The 27,737-nt window shown below is 46.3% G+C and overlaps 1 protein-coding gene across 1 annotated transcript in view; it reads right to left on the bottom strand.

Annotated features, from left to right (window-relative positions):
* Positions 1-6,089: 6,089 nt before the first annotated feature.
* The window catches only part of LOC120752097 (potassium voltage-gated channel subfamily KQT member 1-like), a 411,281-nt gene continuing 389,633 nt past the window's right edge, over positions 6,090-27,737 (bottom strand). Inside the window, exon 18 of the mRNA XM_040062756.1 lies at positions 6,090-6,245. Within this exon, the coding sequence (XP_039918690.1) occupies positions 6,090-6,245 (156 nt within the window). The remainder of the gene's footprint in view (positions 6,246-27,737) is intronic.

Raw genomic sequence — 27,737 nt, 5'->3', positions numbered from 1 at the left:
CCCCTCACTGCTTATGTCAGGTTAGTCCCTTGCACGCAGCTCCACCCACCCCAGGGGGAGATCAAACAACATAATGAAGTTGAGTTAAAATTCTGTTCACAAACCCATGTGTGCCAAATCCAAGCCCTGAGACGAACGTGTGTTCAGCCAGCAATCTAAGCAGAGACAGTGTACTTTTACAGAGTCATTTGGGAGGCACTGTAACCCACAAGGAGGGCTAAGCACAAGGTAGTAGGTGTTTTGGCAAAACAGCTGCTTGTAGGGAGGATGCTCTTTGCCGTTTCTTTCCTGTCTGACAGGCACTGTTTGCTGGATGACAGGCAGGGAGCTGCAGGCAGCACATGCACATCCCCAGCACCAGTCCAGATCCTCTGGAGGTTACAAAAGGATGTGGGAAAAGGGGTAATGACCATTAGTTAGACTTTTTAAAATCTCTTTTGGTGTCTAATATTTCCAGCTACTTTGGAGTGTCTTGACTAAGAGCAGGTGTTGCTTTTACTGAGGGAAGAGGTTGAGAGGGACTCAAAACTTTTCCTGCCATGGAGGTAGCACAGTACCATCTTGTCTAGTTCTGCTGGCTGGGCTGTGCTGCAGCTGGAAATGATGGTTGAGAAGGATCTGCCCCGGGCCCTTCACCAGGCTTTTCCTTGGCCATTACAATGATTCTAGCACATACTCCTTCAGAACACTAAATAATGCAGTTTTGATGTTTGGTATTCTTTACCCAGTGGCATTTTGCCCCCTAAACCATGGTTTTCTTTTTAGACACATTGTTCAAAAGAGTGCTGAATGGGCTCCGCTGTTTAGGGATGAATGAGATACAGCACATCCTAAATGTGCTGTCAGTCCAGACCCTTCAGGGCTTCGTTTGGAAACCTAAGTGGGAAGAGAAAACTGCTTGAGCTGCTGAGAAAAGAGGCACCAAAAGAACCCTGCTCATTTGCCGTAGCTACTGAGCTGGGAGTGTATCTGTCCTGGTCCTACAGAGACTGGAGACGCTTCCAGCACAGGTTCCTCTGGTGACGCCACATCAAGGCATTTGGATGGAAAACATCCAGGGCTGCTGGACAGGCCCACTTCTGAAATGGCAGCTGTGTCTGGAGAGTCTTTTCTCACTCTTTGCTTTCCAGAGAGGAAGAGAGTGCTCCAGATGAGGGAGCAGATTTGTGATCTGTCGCCCATATCATCTGTTCTGGGGGCACAGTTACCTTTTCTCAGGAATGAAAGCCTCCAGCTGATGGAAGTTGAACTTCTTATCTCCCTCACTGCTGCAGCCTGATCATACACAGGGCTTTAATCCCACACATCACTTAAGAAATATCACCATTAAAGATCTGAGTGCACATCACTTAAGAAATATCATCATTAAAGATCTGAGTACACGTTCTGAGATAAGATTGGTTCGCGATATTATTACTGACTGTGTAATTATGGAAATGAGAAAATAATCCCCTCGAGCTTTGTTGTAATGACTTCTGAGCATCTTGCATCATCGCAGGCAGACAGCAGACTTCAGGATGCCATGCATTATTAGAAGGAATGTGGAAAATCTTGTTTGGGTTGGTGTCAATGTCTCTGGTAAGGGAGGACACCATGTATCTTCCACAGTGAAACTGGATCGGGTAGAAAACAATGTGATCTTTTGGAAAAAACGCATCTCGTCTTGATCTCCTGCACCCTTGTCTTTTGATGCCCTGGTAAACTGCACTCCTGACAGCTGCCCCTGCTGATCCTGTGGCCGTGAGAGGCCTTGAATGCCTGGGCTGTGCCTCTGTTCTGAGTCCAAAGGCGACGTGGGACCACTGCAGACGTGGCTGCACAGTGCTGCCAACTTCATGGGCCGCGTCCATTCATGGCACTGTCACTGCTCCGCTGGTGCCAGAGGAGGGGCTGGAGGAGTCACCTTGCTCAGCAGCTGCACTCCCACCCAGCAGGAATGAATAGGGTGAGCGCCAGTGAACCGGTGTCAGTACAAATGGAGATAAAGCACACACGCATGGACTTCCCTGGGAATGCTTTCTGTAATTTTGCCCTGCGTTAGAGGCACTGCCGAGGGGCAACGCATGGCAGCACATGTGTTTTTACAAGGGGGAACAAGCAGGATCCTGGGACTGCTGACCAGTCAGCCTCGCCTTAGTGCCTGATAAGATCATGGGACAGATCCTTCTAGAAGTCATGTTGAATTATATGGAAGACAAAGAAGAGATTAATGAGGCTGAACATGACTTCAGCAAGTGCAGTCATGTCTGACTAATCTGCTTACCTTCTACAACAGTGACAACTGAGATCAACTACCTGGACTTTTTTAAGGCCTTTGATAGACTCCTCTGTGACACTGTTGGTTCAGAATTGGAGAGGTATGGATGGAAAGTTAGATGGACAAGGAATTGTCTGGATGGTTGCATCTGAAGGGTTTTGGATTACAGATCAATGTCAAAATGGAAACCAGCCATGAGTGATGTGTCTCCACTGGGGTCTGTACCGGGAAAAACACTATTTAATAACTTCCTCGGTGCCCCAGCCAGTGGGATGGAGTGTCCCCTCAGCAGGTCTGCAGGTTTGACAGCAAGCTGAGGTAGGAGTGGATGGGCTTGAGGGAAGGGACACCATCCAGAGAGGCGTCCACAGGGACCTGGACAGGCCTGAGAGGTGGGCCCATGAGAACCACACCCAGTTCAACAAGGCCAAGTGCAAATGTATTAATATACAGTTTGTATATTTGTACCAAACCATCTTTCCCCAGAAGAAGGGTCAGGAATTGTGACCACATGGTCACATCAGTGCTGATTCTGTGTACTTTTCCCCCTGGGCAATCAGGAAGATTTTGCTGGATGGCAACTTCTGTCTTAGCTGTGGGTATGGAGATTTTCTTAAGTACGGCTTGTCTATGTTGCTTGAATTCTTTCACCACTAATCTCTTCATGTGGTGTGAAAATGGGTGTCTCTCACCAGGCTTCTTCTTTCCTCCTTGCAATTTGCTCAAGCCACACCCTCATGTCTCCGTTCTAGTGGTGGGGAGTGTCGTGGTCACAGGTCCTGTCACACTGCCGTGTCCACAGTGCCATCTGTAAAGTGGATGCATGGCCAGAACTACTGGATTTTAAAACCTATGCAGGTTTAGGCTCTGGCCTCACTCAGGACTTGCTGGGGAAACCCTGGCTTGAGTTTAAAAAAGACACTTGTGCACACACACATGCGTAGACACACTCTGGCACACATTCTGTATTTCTGGAGGGATCACTGCATGCCTCTTTATCTTTTCCTCCCACCCACTCATCCCGTCTGACACTCACCACAGCTGTGACCACTTGTATTCTATTTAGCTGGATTTTCCAGGCACTTCAGAGTAGTAGGTGTTGCTATATATATAGTGCCTAAACACTTCTGTGGAGGCTGAATATTAAGTAAAACATTGTTGCATTACTTGGTCCACCAAGTGATCGGGATATCCCTCACACAAATATCTGCAGTGCTGCAGAAGGAAGTGTCACCTTGTGCTGGCCACAGCTGTCCCTGAGCTCTTCTGCTGAAAGCTGCCCTGCTCCTCCTAAGAACCTCTGTGGCAAAGGGATCTCTAGGCTGATTTATTTTCTTTTAACCTGTGGCTGGTGTTACACAAATTAGACGTTAACCCTATTTTGGTGTCCAGTTGCCCATTTAGAGCTCTGGCTAGCCAAAGTCAGGGAGGTTTTATGAAGGACCATTGCAGAAGTGCATGACCCTGACTGAAAGCCAGGAGCAACTCAATGCTCTGGCAATGATTATTTACTGTTTTTCCCATGTTACAGGCTGTATTTGGTCATGTTCAGTAACTCTGTAGTAATCAGACAAGATGGAACGGCGGCTTGTCAGCTGATTTAATTAAAACCACATTGTTTCTTTTTTTTTTTTTTATTGCCTCTCACACATCATTAATATGCTGTCTAAGACGCGCCTGCAATCTAAAGATTGGAATCAGTCTCATTGTGCTCTTTCCAAGCTTGAATTCCCAGACACACAAACCTGGGAAAGAGTTTTAAAGGGACAGGTAATAGTTAGAAACTAATTTGATTACATTGAAATGGACCACTCATTTGTCCAAATAAATGCTTATTAAGGGACCAGTCTTTCAGGTTGCTTTTAAATGCAATGCAGGCTTGGCTTTCATGGATATGAGTGGGAATAGAATATATTTAGGATTTCCCAGGAATCAGGTCTTTGCTCTGCAGTCTTCTGCTCATTCAAATTGTTGGTTATGCAAATATATTAAAAAGACTCGAGTAAATAACGCTGTGCCCATTTTAGCTTGGTTTATTATTTAGGTCTTTAGCAACAGTGCTGTATTGTCCCTGTTCTGAAGTGCCAGGTAAGATCCCTTTCATGGTGGCAATGTTGAGGAAACTCCCCAGTCAGAGCATTCCCAGGCCTCTCTGGCAGTGGCTCTCCCAAGGTCAGGGACTTTCTGGGACTGAAGGCCCTTCCTTGGCTCCAGTGACCGACAGGTCCCTGTCTGGCTCCCCGCACACCCCGCTCGCATCACACCAGCTTTGCCAGGCAGAGGTGGCAGAGTCCCAGCTGTCCCATCCCATAAAGCCATTTATTCCTGCGGCAGTAACACTGAAACAGCCCCAGCTGGTGCCTCCAAGGAGGGGCCCCAGCAAAGGAACCCCTGGGATTTTATCCCATCACAATCTCCCCGTGGCCAGTCTCGCTCTTCCTCCCCAGTCTTTGGCTCCTGCCCCTGTCTCCGTGTCCATCCACCTGGCTGGCATCACTCATTTTCATCTCCCTTGTCCAAAAAGTCGGCCATTCCCAGCTGCTGCTGTGTCCCAGTGTCCATTCACCTGGCTGGGTGTCACCTGCCTTTGTGCCCTTTGTCATCCCAAGGGTTGGCAGTTCATCCTCTTGTCCACCCATAGCTCAGCCTGTACTTCAACCTGCATTGAAATCTGCATCTCAACCTGCATTTCCATCTGCAGCTTGCGAGCCCAGCTACCTGCACCAGATGCATTCCTCAACGACGGCACATCAGCCAGCATGTGCACTCGATTTACAGCCAGATTACAAGGCAAAAAATAAATCCAGCGTTTAAAATTATATACAGCAGTTTATTTAAACAGCGATTAACTTTCATCAACAGAGCGCGCATTTCTGTTTTCTTTAAGGAGCCCTGCCACTCTCAATCACAGCTGCGGCCCTCCTGCAGCACCCTGCTACTCGGTGGCTTGAACCCAGCTTCACAAAGAGTTCACAGCCAATTACCATACAGGTTTCTTATGTTAAAATTAAGGCAACCGGAGTCAACAACCGCTGCTGAATGAAGGTAAAAGCTTGAGAATATTTTGCATAACAGTCATCAGCGTAGCTGATAACTATTACAGTGTTCTGGTAAAGTAAGCCTACGCAGATCCTATCTCTCCTGCCTGTCTGTTCCAACATGCATCTCATCTCACTGGCAACCCTTTGCTTTCATTAGCTGAAGTCTCTGCTCCAGCCTTTCATATGTCAACCAGCCTGTGTACACTTCCATATTTTTAATCAGTAGCCTGTTGTCTTTACTTTGTCATTCGCACTAGCATATAAATCTGCCCTTCTTATGATCCTCACTGCTTGGTAGAAGTCAAAACATGCTGTTTAATTTTCCTGTTCACTGATTTCCATTTGTTTCATGTTCAAATGCTGGCTCCTTTCCCCCTTTCGGGCATGCTGTGAGCATTAAACTTAGTGATTAAATGCCAAAAGAACAGTTCTTTTCCCCTTCCGTGCCTGCAGATGGGTCATCCTAACCCTGGCTGGGATGCTTCCCTCCACAGCGTGCCCTGTGCCTGTGCGCTCAGCCCGAACCGGGCTGGGGGGATGGGGACTGGGCTGCCGGGGCTGGCAGAGGTTACCTAACGATGGCTAAAATAAAACAGGTGCAAAACTTATGTGCTCTGCTAAGGTCGTGACTGGTTTCTTGCTGTTTATTCCCTATTTTTTTTTTTTTTTCCCTCATTAATCTACTACTGCCGAATATTTCATTGCACCCACCATGCAGCTGAAGACACCAAAACTGAGAAACACCCGGACGTGGAAGAGCAAGAGGGTCACGTGTGGCTGGCCGCTGGCTTTCACATTTTCTGGTTCACTGCGGGGGACTCTGGGGGTCTCTGTGGATGTCTGACGGGTGGGGTGGCTGGCCCCAGCATCTGAGCTGGGGGCTGGTCCCCCAGCTGAGCCTGGAGCGTGCTCAGGATGTCATCCAGCTTCTGGTCCATCTGCACGACCTGTTAAGGAATCAGAGAGTGGAAGAGCTGTCAGATGGTTGCTTACGCTTCGGGTGAGAGGCATTCCAGGGCCAAAGGCGAGGAAAAAAGCCTGGCAGGGAGCGTGGGCATCTGAGAACTGCCTGCTCCCTGAGTTTTGTCCAGCCTGCTGCTCTAGACCAGATGACACTGCAAAGTCACAGGGAAAATGGCAGCAGAAGGATGGGACATTGCTGTCCCAAGGACTTGATTCAACCATTTTGTCTCTCAGCATTTTCCCAGGGCTGATGATGATGCATCCTGCAAATATCTGCCCCGAAACTCTCCTTCACTCTTGGTTTATTGTGAATGTTTTTTTCCCAGTACCTCTCCCAGCCTTCACCACCCTTGGTTGTAGGACATCAGGGTTTCCATTATTGTCCTGGGAAATGAAACAGCCTCCCCTCCCTTCACACTGTAAATAGATGCCTCAATGATACATGTTACAGTCAGAGATCCTACCAGATATGGTGTTTATTCCCATGCATTTTTAGGAGGATAGCCTGCTAAAAACCACATAATAACACCAATGACTTCATTACCAAAAAAAAAAAAAAAAAGAAAAAAAAAAAAACAAAAAAAAAAAAAAAAGAACAACCATTCTATATGAAGACACTCTAATTCCTTCTCTCATTTCTTTGCTTTCTAGCTGGAATTTCTCAGCTGTAGTCCCTAGGTAGAGGAGTCTTTCCTAATTATTGTTGTTGTTATTATTACCATCATCATCATCAAGTAAGGATAAATACAGAAAGAAAAATATGGATTTTTAAAGGGAAGCTGCACTTATGTTTCCTAGTACTTTATAAGTTCTGATCTTTTCTTTAGGACACATAGCGGGCATTATGCCCTTGTGCTGGTAGGACTTGCTTTCACTGCAAACATCTCCCACTTGCCTCAGCATCACCCAGTGGGACAGGCTGGGGGCCAGGGGCTGCTTGACTTTGCTCCAAAGGCAGAACTATGGCCAGCATCACGTACTCATCTGGGATCTCTTCTAATGATGCTTGAACACAGTGCAGCTTTGTGTTATAGATGAGCCCAAGAAAAAGGAGTGTTTTGAAGAACATTGAAGGGTTCACTTTACAGTTATCTGCCGTGAAACTATGAGCCTCTGCAAACTGTGATCTCTCCCAGTGGGTCTAATAAACTCTGATAGCAAACCTTTTAGAGTGATATCAGATCTAAACTGAGCTTTCATTAAAAAGGGAGGCAGAGAGAATGAGAGACAGAGGGTTTCCAGCCTTTTTCTGAGCAAAGATAACTTTGGAAATAGCCATTGGCAGCGTGGACTGAAAGCTTAGCAGGCTGAGATTGCTTTGAAAGCCAAGGCAAGGAAAATCACCTTATCCTCTTTCTCCTCTTCTGTCTCTTCTCACTCCAAGTGTTGGCTCCCCTGGGGGCCCCTCAAACCTCAAGGTACCAGGAGCTTATTCAAGCTCTATCTTTTTGGCAGCCACTATTCTTTCCTAAATACAACCTGCTGGGGGAGGAAGGAGCAGAGAATCTCTGCTACATCACGGAGGGAGAGACGTGCTGGTCTCTCTTCCAATTCTATATTTACAACTGCTAGCTTCTGGTAGAAGGGCCCTTCTCCCTGCCTCTGTTTAGGCAGGGGTCTGGGTTGTCTGAGGCAGTGTTTCCAAGCAAAAAGGGAGTGTTTAGGATGTGGGTTGGACATCAGAAACCTTCACTACAATTTCTGCCTTCTAGGTGCATGGCCAGCACTGCCTGAACAGTCAATCACTGACAAAAGCACCAACATTGCTCTGTTTCAGGCACAACAGCCCCAAATTCTGCTCAGCATTGACTTGGCTGAGAGTCTGGAAGTCACTAGTGGTTTAAGGGTTAAGCAGCATGGAATTAATTTAGAAACCACAGCCTTTATTTTCTCCTCCATTCTTGAAAAGCCTGTTTGGCTGATGCTGGTAATGACTCAACAGAATCTTTCTTAAGCAGAAATGTTGCTGCAGAGCAGAAACTAAAGCAGAACTAATGTATTGCAATAGGGTAAAAAGAAGTGTAGGCAGGTAAATGGGATCAGGCAGATGAAAGCTCTTGTGGGGCTTTTCTTTTGTGAGGCTTTGTTGATCTTGATCTGCACGCTTTATCTTAGATAAGCTGTGCCTGCATATTCCATATCATTTAAACTCGCTGTGTTTCTCTGTATTTTGCCAACTCAGTGGAAGAACGTGATGAGGAATAATTTTATGCACTCTTCTTTCCAGGAGAAGAGGAGGGCGGAGAATATTCATTTATAGGGATGGAAACTGAGAAATCCTAACATAGGGGAGTAGATTACACTGCACTTCTGTCACAACTTCCACATGAGGATCAGTAAATATTTCCTGAACACCAGCAGACAAAACTGCAATGTTCTGTGTCAACCGTAAACGGGAGGGTTTCCATCATAATTTTTGAGATTAGAAGCAGGACCCTGCAAAATTGAGTGGCTCATAGGAAGATGTAGTCAGCACCTTGTCAAATTGGAGGTTTTAAAAGAAGGGTCAGATTTGGAGGCTGGTTAACTCTGATCAGGCGTGGCAAAAGAAGAGCTGTGGACACTTGGCCTGAAGTCAGTAGGATGACTTGCAGGGTTAGAGGAATTTTCACGTGGGTGAAGGTTTTTTTCCACAGGAGGCTCCTGGTTTCAGGTTTCTCCAAATCCACCTCACAGCTCTCACTTCCCCTGAGCCCAAACAGAAGTTGCCTGTTTTGAGCAACCCCCAGGCAAGCGTTGAGAAAGGGTTAAGTGGAGCAACGTGTTTTTCAGATGAGTAAAGTGAGAAGCCATCCAGAGCTGGCTGCAGAGTTTCCAGAGAGATGCGATATGGCCCTCGCTGGCTCGGTGGAGACAGGTGAGCTTGGCAGCTGTCCACGGGCAAATGGCAATAAAACTCCCGTTCTCCCACATCACAATAGCGCTCCGGAGATGATCTATAAAATTGTTAAAACACTTTTATGTCCTTTCAACTGCCCTGTAGAAAGGAGACTTGCAAAAGCAGTTTAAAATATTGAGCTGTTGTTATTGGGACTGTGAGGTGAGCTGAAGGGGTGTTGAAATGTGTATTTATTCTAACGTTCCCCCCTTTGAAAGGGGGCCGGACTCCATGGTGACATGCAGGACTGTCAGACAAAAAAAAAAAAAAAAGGAAAAAAAAAAAAAAAAAGCCCTGCCACCAGCTCCAGTGAGACACAGCAGGCCACAAAGTCACTCAACCCATGGGGCTCAAGGTGTCCCTCCCCTTCACCCTGAGCACCAGATTGGCTTTCAACACCCATGGGGCTGTTTGAGGATACTTTGGAGCCTCTGTTTGTGAGAGCTGGTGATGCTTGAATACCTCTTTTTACCTCAGCTGACTCCTGCTGCAGAAATGCCTTGTGGAGAAAGACCCCTGGCATGGCAGCAGGATGGATGAAGGGGGCTGGGTCATACTGGGGATTTGCCACGTGCTGAACAGATTCCTAGCTCCCCTGAGAGCTTTTTCTTTCTGACATATTTTGCACACACAGACCATAAACAAAGTGCACGTGTGGAAAACTCAGTTGGAGTAGCCACATGGTCTCCCTCAACTCCTGTCACTTTAGGCCAGAAAAATCCCTCCCCGTGTTGATTTGGTGACACCCCTAGGTTTTGTCTGCCTTTTTAATGTGATTTCTGGAGGCTGGGAAAGCCAGTGCCAATTCTGAGCGCAACACACTGACTTGAACTATTTCCAGAGAAACAGCAGAAAGGGAAGATGGTCTGCGGGAGCACTGGAGTAAATCTGTAAACCCACAAACATACTCACATGTTGCTAAGTCAGTGAAGCTTTGCACCAAAAGCTTAACCCCACAGATTACATGGAGCAACAGCAATTTCTGCTTTTGGTTGAGCTGTGTGGACTTTGGCTTCCTGTTTGCCTCGCTCCAGTGCAGAAATCTGTGAGCCCACGGGGCAGCCCAAGGTGTCCTGGCAGGGATGGAACATGGAAGAGCCACGATGTGGCTGAGCCCCATCTCCTGCTGTCAGAGCTGCTGCTCCTGGGAGATGAGATATCCAGACCTCCCCTCCTTGCCATGCAGCCCCCATCCCACAGCAAACTGCCAACCTAAGCACGGACAGCCCAGAGCCACCAGAATCTGGCGGAACCCAGGAGCTCAGCAAGAGCACCCCAGGGGCTTTGCCTGGCGGTGTAATTTCCAGCTGACAGTGCAAAGTCAACCCCATCTGGGGCCATGCAAACGTTATACCCTAGCCCAGGGTTTCCAAACACCAGAGTCCGGAGCTCAGCCCACTGAACTCCCCTTCTCTAGCAGTGGCCCAGCTCTGTGCTCTTGGCTTTACCATTTTCCCTCTTTCCAGCCCTTGCTGCAGCTCCTGCTCCCGAGGTAGCTCCAAGGAATCTGGATCTACTCTCTGCAGCTCTGACTTAAAGACATCTGCCTGGAGGGTTTTAATACCAGCTGCTTGGAACTGAGTCCTTTGATAGGTAGGATTTATTTAGTATGGACAGAAGTGTACATATGAGCCTGAGTCTGCCATGAGCTGTTTCTACCTGCGGGTGTGTGTTTCTGATACTCCAAGCTTGTCATTTGTGATAGGTCACCTAAGGTCAGTTTGTAGGAGAAAATGGTATTAATGTAGTAAAATCAGATATGATTTAGTTGAACTGGTGCAATCCATTTTATGGATGCTTCCATTTCTGACTCATGTGACATTGATTTAGCTTAAGCTCGTTATCCAGAAATTTGTACCATTTTCACATATTGACCGGGTCTGTCACATAATGTTTCTTTTCATTCCAGATGGTGGACTGATTTGATTAGATCCTGTAAAGCCTGTGTTTAGCTTTATATGCACATCTGGTCTTGTAGCTTCTCTCTGCCTTCGGTTACACCCAATTATTCAAACTAATTGCCTATTGTACGGTTCGAACCCTGAATTGTTTATTTTAGGAATTGCTTTATTTTTTAGCATGTGGATTTATTGCTGCCCAGAGACTGCTGATTCTGGGAAGGGACATCTTTTGTCCACAGCACTGCCTGCAAAACTGCCTCCCTCTCACCTTGCTTCTCCTGCTAGAGATATTGCACTGAGGTGGAATGCTGAACCCACTGAATTTCTTTTTCCCTTCAGCATGGCCAGACAATGTCAGTGTCGACACAGCCTGTTGGTAGCTGTGAGGAAGCCAATGGCCACACCAGGCACAGGTACTGGGACTATCTTGGGGATATTTCTCTTGTGCAAGGTGTGGCTCTAGAGCAGCCTCTGAGCCCACTCCAACAAAGTGCTTATGGATGTGCTTGAAGCCTGTGAGGAGTCTCCCTGAGTTCACCAAATATTTAAGTGCTTTGCTGGAGTGGGGCCAGAATGGCCAACAGTTGGCAGGATTGTACCTTTAGGATAAGATTTTGGAGTCTCCTAAGTACTCACACACACATATGCCCAGAGATATATCTATACCACCATTTTTCAAGTCTCTGAGGAGTAGTAATTGTCATCTATCATGACATCCTTCTTGAAAAAACTTTGGCATTCATATTAGCAGAGAACAAGCAGCTCATGTCTCTTAAACAGCAGGAGGGCATCGTGTCTCTTAAACAACAAAGGACATCACCCTTTGATGAACAGGATCCCATTAACTGGCTGGTTTTGGGATGAGCTCTAACGGAGTTGGAATTGGCCTCAATTCTACAACAATGCTGTAGAAGAAAAGCAGCGCTGCCAGGTGGCACAGACACAGGGAAACACCTCACAGTGGGATGTCAGTGTCCTGTAGCCAGCTACCAGCACTCCCCGGCCCAGCACTGAGCTGTGCTCCCCTTGCTGGGCTGTGCTGAGCAAACAGCACAGCAACACCAGCTCCAGACCAGGAGCTCTTTCCAGTAGCCCCAAGGTCAGGTAAACAGCTACACGAGTAGAGCCTAAATAAGCTCCACTTCCATGGCAGCCTGTTGTTCTGGCAGATCCAATTCTTCATGAAAGCCAGAAGAATATATGAACCACCAGACTGTCTTGTTTGACATGTACCCCTTAGCAGATATCGTCTGTTTATTTTCATTCCATGAAACTTATCTAGATAACGCTGCAATTTTCCAGGCCTCCCTTCCTTTATCCCAAACATCCCCACCCATTCTTAGGTCAGGTGTTACAACCTCTGTCGGCCTAGGGTATGGTAATCTTTATTTTAAGTATAGCTTCATTTATTTTGGTTTCCATCTACCTTTCCTGTTTAACTGGAAGCACAAAGTCTGTCCCTCTGCCCTGTGCTCCGGGGGTATTTCCTGCCGGTACCCTCTTGGTGAACATTTTATTTTTGTGTTTCCCATGCCACAGTTGCACTGATGAAGCTCCCCAGTAGAACCTGGGTCTGTGCTTGCTGTTTCTGGTGTAAGATGCCGTTTGCTTAAGCGCTAAGCAACTATCACAAGCTGAGCCCTGGCTATCTAAAGTAGGCCTGGTCAGCATACAGATTATGTGTTACTGCTTTGGGGAAGGTGTGATTTATTTTTTTAAAAATGAATCCTTGCTTCCTAAACGAATGATGTTTGGCTGGTGATGTATCTGTGTGTATATCGCTGTGGCATCTTTGGATCAAGCTGGCCAGCTTCAGACACATTTGCCAGAGAGTCCTTACAGATAAAAAATTCATACAGATTTCTGAAAGTTTGGCACTTGTGCAGAAGACAGACATCCAAATTAGTGCCTTTTTGAAGGAAGGGCAGAAGAGGAAGGTGAACTGTATTATTAGACCCCGGAGAATCCACACAGGATGCCCTGACCACAGGAAAAGCTTTATTCGGCTCTCACCCCTTATTAGCCTCAGATAATCAACCACAGAATAGAGAGTCACAGGAAACCAGGCAGCATAATTTCTACTGCTCCCAGAAGTACTTCTTTCTGGCTCAAGAAATTCAAGTGGTGCCACTCTTTGAGTGGACACAAGGCCATTCCACAGCAGCAGCGCTTGGCCTCCGGCTGAGCTGGACCCTTGTGAGAGCTTGTTCCATTTCAGCTCTTTGCTCATGCACCTGTCTGTCTCTGTGTCTGCAGCCAGTGCTTTCTGACCTTTGGAATTTGTTCCCCCCAGTAGGTGAATGAGTCTTTGCAGAACTCTGTCTCCTGAGCCACGCGCATACGTGGATATTTTTTGTTGTTGCGGGACGTTTTGCTCCTCGCCCTCCTCCGGGTCCTGCTCAGATCCTCCCTGTAATCTTGCCATCTCTCTTTGTGACATCGCTCCTCAGCCACGCCCGGGATGACGCACTGCCATTTCTCAGCTCATTGCATTGTGTGGCTGCAGGTCCTACTGGAAAACCAGCGTGGAGTCAAACAGTAGGCAAAAATAACAGAGCCCGGCCGGCCTCAAAGGTGGATCTGCAGCCTCTGTGAGTCACACTATTTCACAATAAAGCCACCTCATAACTTATGCTGCAAGATGCTGATTAATTTAATTTTTAAATCTCTAAACAATACTGGACAGAGAGGAGCAATAAAAAGAAAAAGCAGCACTGAGTATTCAAATGGTGCCAAAGGAGCACTGAGAAAGGAGTGACCTTAAGCCTTTCACTAGATGGGTGAGATAGCTCAGCATTCTAGATGGGCGTGATGAACTTGGTGTTTGCATCTCACCTAACCCTTTGAATAGATGATATCAGGCCTTCTATGCTCTGACTGCTTTGCCTTCACTTCGGCTTTTCTGAGCTCAAATAAATCCTCTCCGTGAGAACATCTAACCACACCAGCCTCATGGCTAGATAGGGTTCACCAGTTCCTGCAGGGGGGAGGTCACTCTGGACTGTTTCTTTTCAGCTTAGCTGCAAGAGTAACTTGCTGATACTGAAGCCAGTGGGAGAATTCCCTTAATCCAGCCCTGCTGGCCTGACATACCTGATGGACTCCGAGTGCCAAGGTAACTTTCATACACTTTATCTCAGGTGTTGATGCACAACTGCCCTCCGTTTGCACATACACACATACACACACACACACACACGCACATCCTGGCATGAAATTATCAGCCCATCTTTACCTATAGGTTGGTGAGAAAAGCAAAGCGAAAGGGAGAGAGGGAGTGTTGTTATTGGGAGGAGCACATGCATTATGGTGATGGAGATTTAGATAGCAAGACATGTAGGTACTAGAAAAGTTCCAGGCAGTTCTTGTAGGACTTGACCAGGAGCTCAGAAACCCCAGATCCAGTCTACACCCCAGGCCAGCCTTTGTGCATTGAGTACAAGTCACTTCCTGGATGAGCCTTACCAATATTTGTTAATCACATGGGTCACATAATCTCTTGTTTCCCACCTTTCTGACATGAAATCACCTGAAATTGGATAGGTTTCAAAGACACAGACCAACAAAAAGGTAAGAGTAATCTAATGTGGGGACTGAAATGTTGGCTATAGGAAGGAAGGAAGTTGTGTTGGAGAAAGAAGATCAGTCCCTGTTGGCAGAGGACAGGACGGGAGAAGATGGTGGTGGTACTTTGCCTTTCCTAGTGTTGCCTCTTTGAGGATTGACATGGACACCGCAGAACAAGGTTTGAAGTTGGTGCGCTGCCCATGCCAAGAGGAAAAAAGTGCTCAGGAAGCAGAAGGGTGATCGTCTGGAGATCAGAGGGTGTCACTGGGAGGCCACCGTCTGGGTCTCTCTTTTCAGCTTGCACCATTTTAGCCAGACCCTGTAGGCAGACTAAAGGTTGGTCTGTGTGCAGATTTGCTGTCAGAAAAACCGAGCTCACAACCTGCCCTGGGCACTGGGAAGCCTGTCCTGGGCCCTCATTTTGCTGTGGAAGCTTGGGAGAAGCTGTCTCATGAGGGTCTTGGGAAGTGAGAGATGGGCCTTTGCACCACGAGCTGTTGAACAGGTTAAATGAAAACTTCTGCTCTCATTCCTTCTCTGCTCAGCATGAGACAAATCCCTGGGGTTGCCTTTACACGACACACTCGCAGAAACTCCCACAGCCCCTGAAGGTGCCACAGGACTTTGCACAACGCTCACGAGATGACTGGAGGGAGAAGCTGTAGAAGCACAGGGCGGTGTTACGTCTTTAAATAGCTGGGATTACAAAACACCATTGTTTCCTCATTAAAACACAGAAACCCAAAGCAAGTGAAATATTATCAGGCAGTGCTGATTGAGGGTGTAGCAGTTCTTGACTCTGACTGATTCAAATGTGCTTTGGTTTTAGCCTGCCTGGCTTATCTGTCATTTGATGGATTTTACTGGCTTGCTGGAGTACTCCAGGCCTGATTAACCGCACTGCCACACATATTTTTAACGAGTTCTTGAAAAAGTCATGGCAAATGGGTGGACTCTAGGCTGCCTCGTCCAGATTTGGGGCCTCAGTGACCTGGTGCTGAGGGTGTCTGTCTGTCTGTCTGTCTGTCTGTTCAGTCACACCAAGCCACAGCATTTGACCCCAGACCAGCAAAACCCACAGGCATCAACGGTGCAGGAAAAACAACAACACAGCAAGGAACAGTTCACGACTTGATCTGGGATTGCTCAGCACCTGGAAGGGCCTGAGCAATGTGTGGGGTGTGACAGCACAAACCAGCGCGTGAATGGGTTATAGCTGCAGTCCTGTGTGTGCCAGACAGCAGAAGAGGTTGCAGGGACAATGGATTTGGCTGGATTTGTCTTTTTCTCCTTCCCAAGCTAGAGAATTTATTGCATAATATGTTCTCTAGCTAAAGAGATGTCCATGGCCATTTAAAACACCGACTGAGAACAGAAAACTGCGCAAAGCAGATTTCCCAAATCCAGAATCTCAGCCGTGGCCATTTCCCATTTCTTCTGTGCTTGAAAAATACGCGAGAATTTTGAAAACCTCAGCATGGCTACATCCCCAGGGGAGACTCAAAGCATAAATTAAAGCAAAGAAAGGGAGGTGTCTTGTTTGAACTGTGCTGAGCTGGATGGATTACCTATGAAAGCTGGCAGTGACAGGACAGCTGTGTGAAGAAGCCCGTGGCAGAAGCACCGGTGTCTTACACAAACAACAGCAGATAGGGCGGGAGATGCAAAGCCATAATTGCCAGATAGATTTCTTCCTCATGAGGCACTTGCTAAGTCAGCAGAAACCTGCCTCAATTTTCTCTTGCAAGGCACTGTGCTGTTAATTAAGGGAGAAAAAAAAAAAAAAAAAAAGAATTCAGCTATGCCTGCTATCGCATTTACAGCTCTTTAGCCTTATCCTGCAGGGAATACTGCCAGGGGAGATGATTATTTATCATATATATATATATATATATATATATATGTATATATAAAATTTTTCTCCTCCATGTTTCTTCTTTTTTTCACATATCATTGCAGAGAAAAAGGACAGCAATAATAAAAAGGGACGTGTATTAACATGAAAATGGAGGTGGTGTAGGAATATGAGAGTGGTCTGGTGAGATTTCACTGTCCCGGCACTTAGTAGAACAATTTAAACTACTGCTGCAGTTTAATTAAGATTTTGGGTTACTGGCTTTGTTGAGGTTCTAGAGGTAGAACTGGGAAGCCATGGCGACCTTTGCGCAACTTTCTGCCGTGAGGGAAAGCAAATATTTTTGAGGTCAGAAAGCTAAAATCCATTAATAAAAGAGGAATAAGCTAAAATTCGTTAATAAAATAGGTAACACCCCTGACTACTGAGAACCCCACAGATTTAATTGCTTACAATAAGTAAGTAGCTACAGAGCCATGTACACATCTTTGAGGTGGGAAAAGACCTTCAAGATCATTGCGTCCAACCTTTGATTTACTTTTACTCATCATGAACTGTGACTTTGATCCACTGGATCAACATAATCTGTATGTCTAAGCCATAATTAAAAAATGCCTGGGTTACTGTCTGGAGCTCCCCCAGTCTGGATCCCCGGGCCATGGATGCCTCCTCCTCCTCCGTGATGAAGTGACCATTTTACTGCTTGCAGGTTACACAGGAGCAGAGGGAAAAAGCAACAGCCCCAAGAAGAGGGTCTTGTGTTGTGCTCCAGCTGAGGCACGGTGCAACCCATCAAAATAAAACGGGGTTCCTCATCCTTCTTCCCCTTCCCTCTGGCACAGCCAGCTGAAATGTCCATGGTAAGGCACACAACTGCTATTTTTTTTTTTTTTCCCTAGGAATTTGAGTTAAGGTTGTAATTACTGTTAATAAGGATGTGGATTTTCAGTCCTGCGAAAAGATTAAGAAAAAATTCTTCGAGCACCCAGACTGTGCCAAGCCTGGTACAAGAAAATAGTTTATTTGCCATGCAATCTAATTTTTTCCCTTTATTATTTGCTAATGATCTGCAGAAGACAAAAATCGCTGTGAAATACATGATCCCCTCCCCTTTCATTTTGAAAACACTGAAAAACCTCCATTCAAATCTTGGTTTGTTTTTGCTTATTATTCCTGAAAAAATCATCAAAATCAATATGATTCCTTGTAGCGCAGCAGTTCCTGCAAATTTTGCCTGGCAAGGGACTTTTTTGATGCAAGAGCTCCTGCCAGCTTCAGTTCAGAGACTTGTGACTTAGCACATGCCAAAAGCACACGTCGTGTTGGGAAGCGCCACGGAATCAGAGAGGAGGGGAAAGTCAGAGTTGCCCCACTAGCCACGCTTGGGCTGTTTGGCTGCTGATTTGGGGCTTCAGCTCCTTCCCCAGCCCTGGCAAGAGAGGCAGAGAGGAGCAGGACCCGTGTGCACGAGGGGGTGATAGTGGAGGTCTGCACATTCCCCATTTCCCAGGGCCCTCCCCCGGGACTCGCAGGCATTACTCAGCTCAGGGTGGTTTCAGTGCCGTGCCCTGGGTCAGAGCAGGGATTTGGACATGGCTCTGTTCACCCACATCACTTGGGCATGGCCAGTGAATGTGGCAATCTGAAACACTGTTTGAAGGCCATATGTGGTGCTCAGGAGTGGATCTGCTTTGGGCCTCTGGGGAAGATGAAATCCTCTCGTTAGCCACAGGGCAGCATGGTGTGGTGCTTGGTGCATTAGGCAGAGCTGAGAGAGGCTTTTGTAATGAAACCAGAAACTTTGCTGGCCCCCAAAGTCTACAAAGGTTCAGGAACCTTTGAGTAAACCTGGATTAAGCAGATTTATAATTTCAGGGAGGAACCTCTTAAAACACCCTGGTATGTGCATGATTCTGAGCCTAGACCCAGCCACACTTGGCACTTTGGAAGTTTTGCTTTTTTTTTTTTTTTTTTTTTTTTTTAATACAAATCCAAAACACAATGTAGTCTCAGCAGGGAGGAACTGATGCAGACCAAAACTGCTAAGTTTTGCACAGCTCTAATTATTATCTCTTCACAGTGCTGGTTTTATTTATTATTGTTTGTACTGTGGTAGCAGCATGGGGCTCCAACCAGCTCTGGGGCCACACTGTGGAAAAGGCAGGAGAAGGAGGCAGCATCCCCAGCCTGAAGAGTGTATATTAGAAATAAACAAAAAAGATAAAGAAGGAGGGAAAGACAGAAAGCACGTAAGCAGAGCTATTAGGGGGTGTTGGCAAGACAACGCATTTCTTTGTGTCTCTCTCACCCACGCACAAAATTGTGTTCATTTATCCTGTAAACTCTTTGGGGTCAGGGCTACATGTTCCAAAATGTGTAGGGAGATGGGATGCAAGAAATGTGTGGAGAAATGAAGGTGCTGAGGGCAGCAGCAGGAGATCAGCAGCCCATGGGGCTGCCATGCCAGATTTCGGCAGTGAGGGTGGGAGCAGGAGGAAGGTGATGGGGAGGGAGGGACAGAGGAGGAGGCTGACTGCCTTCCTTAGCCTGGGTCGGCTCAGAAAACCCCCTGTGACAACCTGGGACGAGTCACCAGACCACTCCACCCATTCCTCTAGGGTTGAGCGGTGCTAAAGGGGCATAATTCTTCCTTGGTGTAAAGTGCTTTGAGATATTCAGGTGAAAAGTGTTGGAGGAATGCAGAGATTTATTTTTCTTAAACCTCTTCACATATTCTTTTCATTGCTGAGTCAAGGCCTGAAGCCAGGAATTTTACACTGGCTTCTCTCTAATTTTTTATTTATATATTTATATAAATATGAAAATACATTTGCGAAAGAGGCCAAGGTATACTTTTTCAAAATGAAGCGTTAAGTTAGATTTCCTAAATCTATATATAGGATCTTAAATGAACAGCCAGATTTAAGATCAAGACACTTCATTAAAACTGAGTTCAGGAGTTTGCGATGAGTTCTTACTTGAAGATGGTTTGCCACAAGGTAGCTGGAAGTTTCATATCTTAAAAGAAGTTTTTAATGTCTGGTTTTGTTTTTTATTTTTTTTTCCTCAAGGATTTAGGTGAAGGTTTGGGCCAGTTATTTTATCCCAATTATTCACCATTCTGCAACTATTAATTAAAACAAACAGCTCTCTGAAGCTATTTCTCACAATGGGGAAGATTTATATCTTGAAACTGAAGCTTGTTTTTTTCACTATTCTTCCACACTGCGTAAACATACAAGGCTGTTACTGCAGCAATCACCAGCACGAGTTCTCAGAGCTCCTTGCCAGGCTTGTGATATTTGTTGTTTGAAAAGCCCCAGCTCCTGGAGTGATTAGATGAGAACCTCAGCTTTCAGTAAAAAAAAAAAAGAGAAAAAGTAATTTTGAGAGAAATGGGAAACCATGAGCAGAATGCAGAGTCAAGGGTCCGAACATCAGAAAGGAAAGCAAAAAAAAAGAAAACCCCACACATGTTATTATTTTTTAAAGCCTAAGAACACTTAAACCAACCTCCCCCTTATAATTTGGCGGAGAGTGGCTGACTCATGGCTTGTGGCTGCCAGGGCACGGCCATGGCAGGGGTTAGTCATGGCCTTGGAGTGCCCTGAGGTTTTTCCCTAAGGGGCTGCTCACCCTCTGCTGAGCTGCATGTGTTTGTGCTGCCAGGTGCTGGGCTCCAGCCACTTATGTTTTCATTTTATTTTTTTTTCCCTTTTTCTTTCAAAGCAGCTTTATTGAGGCATTCATTTATGAAAATATCCTGCACGAGGAATTGACACCGGCTTGGCAAATAGAGACAATAGGTCAACTCCTGGTCCTTCCAAATCTGACAGGATCGCTTTAAGTTAAAAAAAAAAAAAGAAAGAACTATCCAAAAGTCTTGGCTGCTAAATAGTCGGTAAGGCCATAACAATGTAAAGGAAATGTAAATATTATGTGATGAAATGCATTTTTTAACAAGCCCTCTTTTCTCAGCAATTAGTTGGGCTTTATGTACAATGGGAAGATTCATTCCTGAAGGCAACTCCAGCCTATGAAACAAACCCCCTACATATCATGGCCTAAAATATCTATTTTATGCAATGCTTTTACCTTGTGCAAGCTCATTCAGCCTCCTGATTTTTGAAGGCTGTACTCGTTCCTGCTCTGCTCTCCACAAACCCTCATGGCAGAGGTAAAAAATACAGAGCAGAAACCTGGCTAATTCCAGTGTGACTAAGGGGCATTAATATTGGAAAAACCGATGCAAGGAGCACAACAAAAACACAAGCAGGGGAAAAACAAGAATGTTTGTGCATGGCAAGATAGCACAAAAAAAGTGGTGGAACCTTTTGTACACAAAAGGCGGGGCACGTCCCAGATGAGGCAGCAGAGAGGAGTGTGGTCATTTCAGCTGGCTGAATGTGCAGCCCATAGTCATGTTGCAGTTTGTGTGTTTTGCATTTATTAATTTACAGAGGTACAATTCCCACCTCTCTTCAGGGTGCAGTTAAACCTGACTTCTTCAAAGTGTGGCTTCAGGAATCAGGACAGCTATATAACAGCAACAGATGCGGTCACAGCTCAGAGGAGAGCTAAATCTCCTCTTGCAGGAGTGAATAGATGCCAGAACACTCTGAAATCCCCCTCTTTACCAGAGAACCTTGCATTATGAATATGTCTCTCTACTGGGGCTCGGGTTCTGCCTGCAATAATGACCCAGTATTGTCATAGCTGTTTCAGACATACTTTATGAGCTGGTGGAAGACAAATGTTGGACACACCAGTGCTGTCAGCTGCTCCAGTACTCTTCAGGAACGCCATTCTTCCTGTTCCTGCTGTTGATTCAGCCACGCTCCCTGCCAATAACCCATAGCAGTAGCTGCCTGATGGGTCATCCTCACTACACAAGAGAGGGCAGTTTGCCAGCACCAGACAACTCAACCACCAACCCTGGCTGTTCCGGGATAACCAAATTCCCGAGGGTAATGGAAGCCTCTTCTGAACTGATGTCTTATCCCACTGACATCCTGGGGCTTCCCAAACTTCTGGAGTGACAGCTGATGAACACAGAGGTGCAGCCTGATAGAGTCCTACAGTCCAGTTCTGGGCGTGTTGTTGTGGTCCAGGGTGTCCACAGCTGGTGAAAGCCAGGCCAAGTGTCTCTGCTCTGCACGTCTCAGCCTGGGTGAGCTGCTGAGCACTGTTCTGTCAAGGTTACAGGGCAGGGCTGAAGTGTCCTCCAGGCAGGACACGTGCCCAGTGTTCACGTGCACAGAGAGGCACCAAGGCAAACAGCTGGAGCAGCTGGAAGGGAGGACACAACAAACCAGAGACTTCTTTGCTTTTGCAGACAGATCAAGGGACAAAGGCAAGTATCCCACAATAATTTGGCAAATACCTGAAGTGCAGTGCTCGAGTCTGTGGGATATGGCTTCACAGAAGAGCTCACCACCTAATGCAGCCCAAAAAGGTTGGCACGACCACACTGTTAACTTCAAGCACTGCCCCAGACTTTGGAGGCTGAAACTCAAGAATGCCAGGCCCAGAAAAGCCCTGCTGCAGAGACAAAGTCAAAGCAACTCAGGCAGATTTGGAGATTGAAATGGAAATGCCCTCACTGTAGCGATTACTTAAAGCCGTTTTATTTCTCCCTTCCCTTTTGAAGAGAACTGTTGTGCGGGCAAACAGAGCCTCCGTTTTCTTGTTGAAGCTCCTGACGCCAGCGATCCTCCACTTCCATGCAACACAAAGGTCTGTGGAAGTCATAGGGTCAATTTGTTTACCTTGCCTGTGGCAAGGCTTGGGTTCATCAGGTTAATTCCAGTCGTTGCTAAAAGATCTTGAAATTTTTTTCTCTGGTGTCATATGGCTTTTTGCATTTTTCTCTCTCTCTTTTTTTTTTTTTTTTTTCAAAGCAGGGGGTAACCATGAACTGTTCAAAACATACCGAAGTAAACAACATTTTTTTGCGTCAAGCTCATCCTGTGGATTAATTAATTTGCATTTCTGGCTCTTCCAAGTGAGCAGTCATTTAAGGATCTTAAGGTTCACATAATCCAAAATTGATACCAGGACTACTCGTTCACAGGAAAAGGAAAAATTATGGTGGACATACTGATGTTTTGGGAAAAATGGGGGATTTTTAATAATTAAAAAAATGTACTTTACAGCTGCTATTATTTGTTTAAGTTCAAAGCCTCTGGAGCATCCACACTGATCTGCTGTGAATTGCTTCTTTGTTTTTGGTGGTAGAAAAGTTGATTTCATATTGCTGATTCCACTGGGTTTGGATTACTCTTGTCATCCTTTCAGATAATGGACCATTGAGCCTGCAGACAAGTCTGCTGTCTGGTACCATCAGCTGATTTACATCAGATTTCTGTAGTTGAGTAGTTCTTGAGGGTTGTGTGCATAGGAAAAGTAAGAACTTCATGACAATCAGGGCAGCAAAGCACTCTTTTGGTCAAGAACCAGCACATCTTAAATATTGCTGGGGTGAGATAGGCCTGTATACAGGAATGAGTTAATCCTGAGATGACTGTCAATAATTTGCCATTGACCATGGCTATTGATTCTGCAGCTTGGCCTTAGGTGGAATTACTACGTAAAAAACCCTACAGTGGCAATAGCAACAAAGTACAGTGTTTTCTGGCAGGCTCTGGGAGCCCCTTCAATGCAGGAAGCAATAGATTATAAACAACTTTTATTTTAATCTCTGCAGGACGCATTGTGAGAGTCCAAAAACAAGACCTGTTTTTCTCAAAGCCCTCCAGAGAAAAAAAAGTTCTTGATATCCCAATACAATATCAAAGAGATAGCAAGTAGAGAAAAACTATCTGTTCCTGGCAAGACATCAGAACAGTTCCCACAAGTTTATAGTTGTCCAACTGATCATCAAAAAAAAAAGAGTTTTGCTTGGGTTCAGGACTTTTTAGTGCCAAGAGGTGCTGTTGATTGTGAGATGCCTGGTATTTTCAAGTGTGCCAGCCAAAGGACTGCTGAGGGATCATAAGTGGTCCTTACTATCTGAAAAGTCTTATCTCTGGGCTATTTTATGCATAAACTGGTCTTTCCATGAGCAAAATGCACCGTGGCATGCTCAATGCAGGCAGATATTGAGCACACAGAAGCTTCTATTTGCTCACCCTGCCATCCACCTAAAAAGTGTGCACAGACCCATTTCCTGTGAAAAAACCCTAATATCTAATTCTTAGATGCACAGAAGTCCATCGATTTTTGCAGTGCTCCCCATGAGCACATCACAGGGGTTTATTTTCACAGATCCTTTGGGGGCAGAGACTGAAGGAAGCCAGCTTTTCCTTGGCACCAATGACTGGATATGGTGGGTTTTTTTTCCCTTTCTCTTTTCTTGTCTCTGTTCCCAACTCCTGCCCACTCCCCAGGCCAGTGACAGTGGCTGACTGAGTGGCAGTGGCCAGGGGACAGCTGCAGGGGCTCGGTGCAGCTCTGGTCCCCCAGCAGCAAGGGACAAATGCAGCCGCCCCAGGGGCCGTGGTTTGCTCGCATCCATCGTGCGGGCTGGGCTGGGAGCTGGGCTTCCACGCTGAATGGGCTCTCAGAGAAAAGCAGCCCAAAGCAGGAAAGGGTCTTCTGCCTCTAAGGGAAACCTGCATTTGGAAGGTCAGCTGCAAATCTTCCAGAGCTCCCAGACAGTCACGAGGTCAAGCTGTGCTGAGGAGGGCTCTGTGCTCAGCAGGGAGAGACACCGTGTCTCTGGGAGCACAAGCGCAAGGATTTTGGCAAATCCTCCTCAATGTCAGCTTAGGCTTTGACTCAGATGATGCTGTAAGGCCGTCTCCATCTTCACACACAGCCTTGCCATCAAATCTGAGTCGTTTTACAGTCCCTATTCACCCTTCTTACAGACTAGCAGAGTAAATCACTTCTCTAAGGTGACCAAAGTAGTCACTTGAATCCTGACAGTTGCCCCATATGGAAAGGCAGTCTGGGTACATCCCACTATCTTCTCACTACCTTCCTTCCTTCCAGCCATCCCACAGGTTGTCAGGAGGGCACCTCAGTTCCCAAAAGCATGAAACAAATGCCGTCCTGGCGATTCACAGCTCTAATGAAGCACCGGGTGGGGGCTGCTGCTTGCCCATGGCTTTGCAGAACTGCTGGAGGGACTGTAACACCTGGGCTAACTTGGAGGAAGCTCCTTGTCACTGCAGGGTGCCCCATGCCCTCCTGGCTGTTCCCCACAGACTTTAGTCCTGGTCCTTGTCCCTCCAGGGCTGGAAGCTGGTGCTAGATGGTGTCTCCAAAACTGCTTTGTGCACTCTGAGCTTCTAAGACGCCACCGGGCGCAACCCACCCTAAACATGTCCCAGACAAAATACTGGCAGTGCCAACATTCAAGCCCTGTCACTTAAAGGCCATGGTCCCACAGAAGTGATGACCTTGGTGAGGCTGCAGCCCTCCCCTCTTCAGGAGATGTCAGAAAAGCTCAGCTCTGACAACAGCCAAATTTTACTTGAAGCGTTGCCAGCAATTGGGCGAGTTAATAGCTTTGCAAAGCTCCTCAGCCATAGCTGCCCCGTCATCCTCCTCAACACAAATGCTCCTGTCACCTGTCACTGGGTCCTGCCATTTTGCTGCAGCAGAGGAAGTCCACACTACTGAGATGGGAACGGGACTTTGGCAGGAGATCCGTGTGAGTGGGGAGGGAAAAAAAATCCTGAGGTGGAAACAAGCCAGCAGGAAAATCACACTGCACTGAGAAAGCAAAGGTGCAAAATTTCTGAAAGCAAGGGGGCAAGCCCTCCTCAGTGTCTGCCCCAGCCAGAGTAAGGGGATTTGCTGGACAGTTCAGATCATTGTTTGTTGTGAAAGCCAGTGGCCACTGCTGCTGGGCATGGCAGGGAGCTTTGGAAACGGCGCGAAGCAAATTCCAGCTCTTGGAGCTGAGCACGGAGTTCTGGAGATTGCTGTGAATGCTGACACTCAAAACTGACCTTAGCTGTGCTTCATCCTCAGAGATTCCACCTGCATTCCTCGTGACCAAAATCCTGGGAGGAGAAATTCAGCTGGAGATTTTCACTAAACCATTTCCTACATCTTTGCAAAGAATGCCTTTGCAAGGGACTTAACGGGATTTTTGTTTTGCTGCACAACTTTTTTCATACATGCTAGCCATTTGAAATGGTAAATCACCCAGCTCTGGAAATGCAATCCTAAAGTAAAATAATAGAAGAGTTGAAAAATGTTTCTGTAAATAGTTTTGAGTGAATTACACCGCTTAATGATTTTTTTTTCAGTGATATAAAAAGTATTCAGAATTTTCCTCTTTCATTTTTAAAGCAAAATTAACACCCTAAATTTCCAGCCTTTGATTTTTTAAAAAGTCTTACAGTAAAAGTGTATCTATTTTAACCAAATCCTTTTCTAAGGAGTTAAAAAAAGTTAGTTTCAAGTTTTTATTAAAAAGGAAGAAATTTGATAAAGATAAGGAAAACCTCCCGACTCCACTGTTCCATTCATAATGGCCTTTTTATTTTAAATCAGCTCAGCAGCAAGGGCAAATAAAAGCCTGAATCCCAAGCGTCTGTGACTTAAATCAACAACACGGCACGACAAAGTGTGCAATTACACTAGATTTGCACACTTTTTAAAGAGGCAAAAACTCCTGGCCCTTTGCCATATCTTACAGCCTGGGAGAGGGGTCTGGGACACCTTGGGGTGCCCAGCCTCCCGCCCACCTCGATGGGTCCAGGCACAAGTTACTTGCCTGGCCTTTCCGCTCAGGCTTTAGCAGCTGGCTACAGTTTTCCCACTGTTGTTCAGGATTTAAAATGACATTTTTATTTGTCTGACCAAATTCAGAATGTGACTCAATCCTCCCCCACCCCAGAGCTGTGTCCTGTGTTACAGGAATAACGTTTAGGATTCGATTCATAGTCCACCAGGCGAATATAATCAAAGTGACTCGGCAGGGTGTGGGGAGGAACGAAAAACAAAGGGAAAAATCCCAAACAAGCCACTCCTTCCCCCCCCAGCACTTTCCTGGTACAGAACAGAGTGTCTTGTACTCCATTCAGCTGGCCTGGCTGCAATGGTTTTGTGCACAGGTACAGTGATCTGCTGCTGCTGCTAAACAATCAGGGGATGCCCTGTGATTTTGGGGATGAAATTCCCTGAGGCAGGGTGCGGATGGATGCGTTTCCCTGGGTCAGCCCAGGATGACAGCTCCTCTCTGTCCCTGCCCTGCCATGCCGTGCATGCTGTGTGTATTTCTAGGGAAGTATTAAAAAAAAGAAAAAAAGAGGGGAAAAAAAAAAAAAAAAAAGAAAGAAACATTTTCAGGGACTGCACAGAAACCGCTGCAGGAGTTGCTAGAGCAGTGTGCATACGCTCGAGAGGAATCCCTTTCAGTTCCTCTTTTCTTCAGCTTTATTTAAAAAGGGTTTGAAGGCTGGTTTAATTACGAAAACCAGCTCTCTAGACACCAAACAAAACGGCAGCCTAGCCTAAGTTGGCACCAGGACAGATGCATATTTTGCTCCCTTCTCCATGCCAATCGGCTGTAGCTCATCCAGTATGTCAATCCAAGTTGGCTGTCTGAAATCCAAGTTTAGTGGCCTGAAAATATCCCGGTCCAGCTTTGTTTCATGTGGTAAACAGCTTGTTCAGTTTATTTCTTCAAAGTTCAAAACAAAAATCAACACACACCCTCTTCCTCCCCTGCAAAAACCTCACATTACTACATATTTTGGTGATAGCCTCTCTTTGCGTTTCACTCCACTGCGGGATTTCCCTTTTTTCCCCTCTGTACACAGTGACCGTGAAAGGCTGGCAAGACACACTGCTTTTGAAAAGATAGGCCTGATTCTGCTGGGCACTGAGCTCTGGTGAATGGACTCAAAGTTGAGACCCAAACAGCCGAGTTCTGCAGCACAAATGTTCCGGGATGTTTCGCACTTGCAGCTTTGCCAGCTCCTCTGAGCTCCCTGGACGTCTCCTGGATTCAGCTAAAATTGGATCGGGCCACCTGTGGGAGCAGGCAGGGCTCAGGGATGGTGGCTTTGCAAAGCTGGGTCTTTGTGGAGCCTGGTGGCTCCTTGGGGCTCAACCCCCCCATCCTGTAAAGGTTGGCAGGACAATGTGCATCAGGCAAGAATAGCAGGCAGTAGCAGGGAGGGTTTATCATGATTTACCATTGATGCAAATTCCCTCCCCTCCCTTCCCCCTCTGCCATTTTAGTACAAATAAAGGGGCCCAGGCTCCCTCGTCAGCCAACAGGATCAGGACTGCCAAAAGAAAACAAACCCAG

The sequence above is a fragment of the Hirundo rustica genome, chromosome 4 (genome assembly GCF_015227805.2).
Source record: "Hirundo rustica isolate bHirRus1 chromosome 4, bHirRus1.pri.v3, whole genome shotgun sequence".
Taxonomy (NCBI): domain Eukaryota; kingdom Metazoa; phylum Chordata; class Aves; order Passeriformes; family Hirundinidae; genus Hirundo; species Hirundo rustica.
Note: the sequence above shows the minus strand (reverse complement) of the source record. Positions and strands in the feature narration are given on the sequence as shown.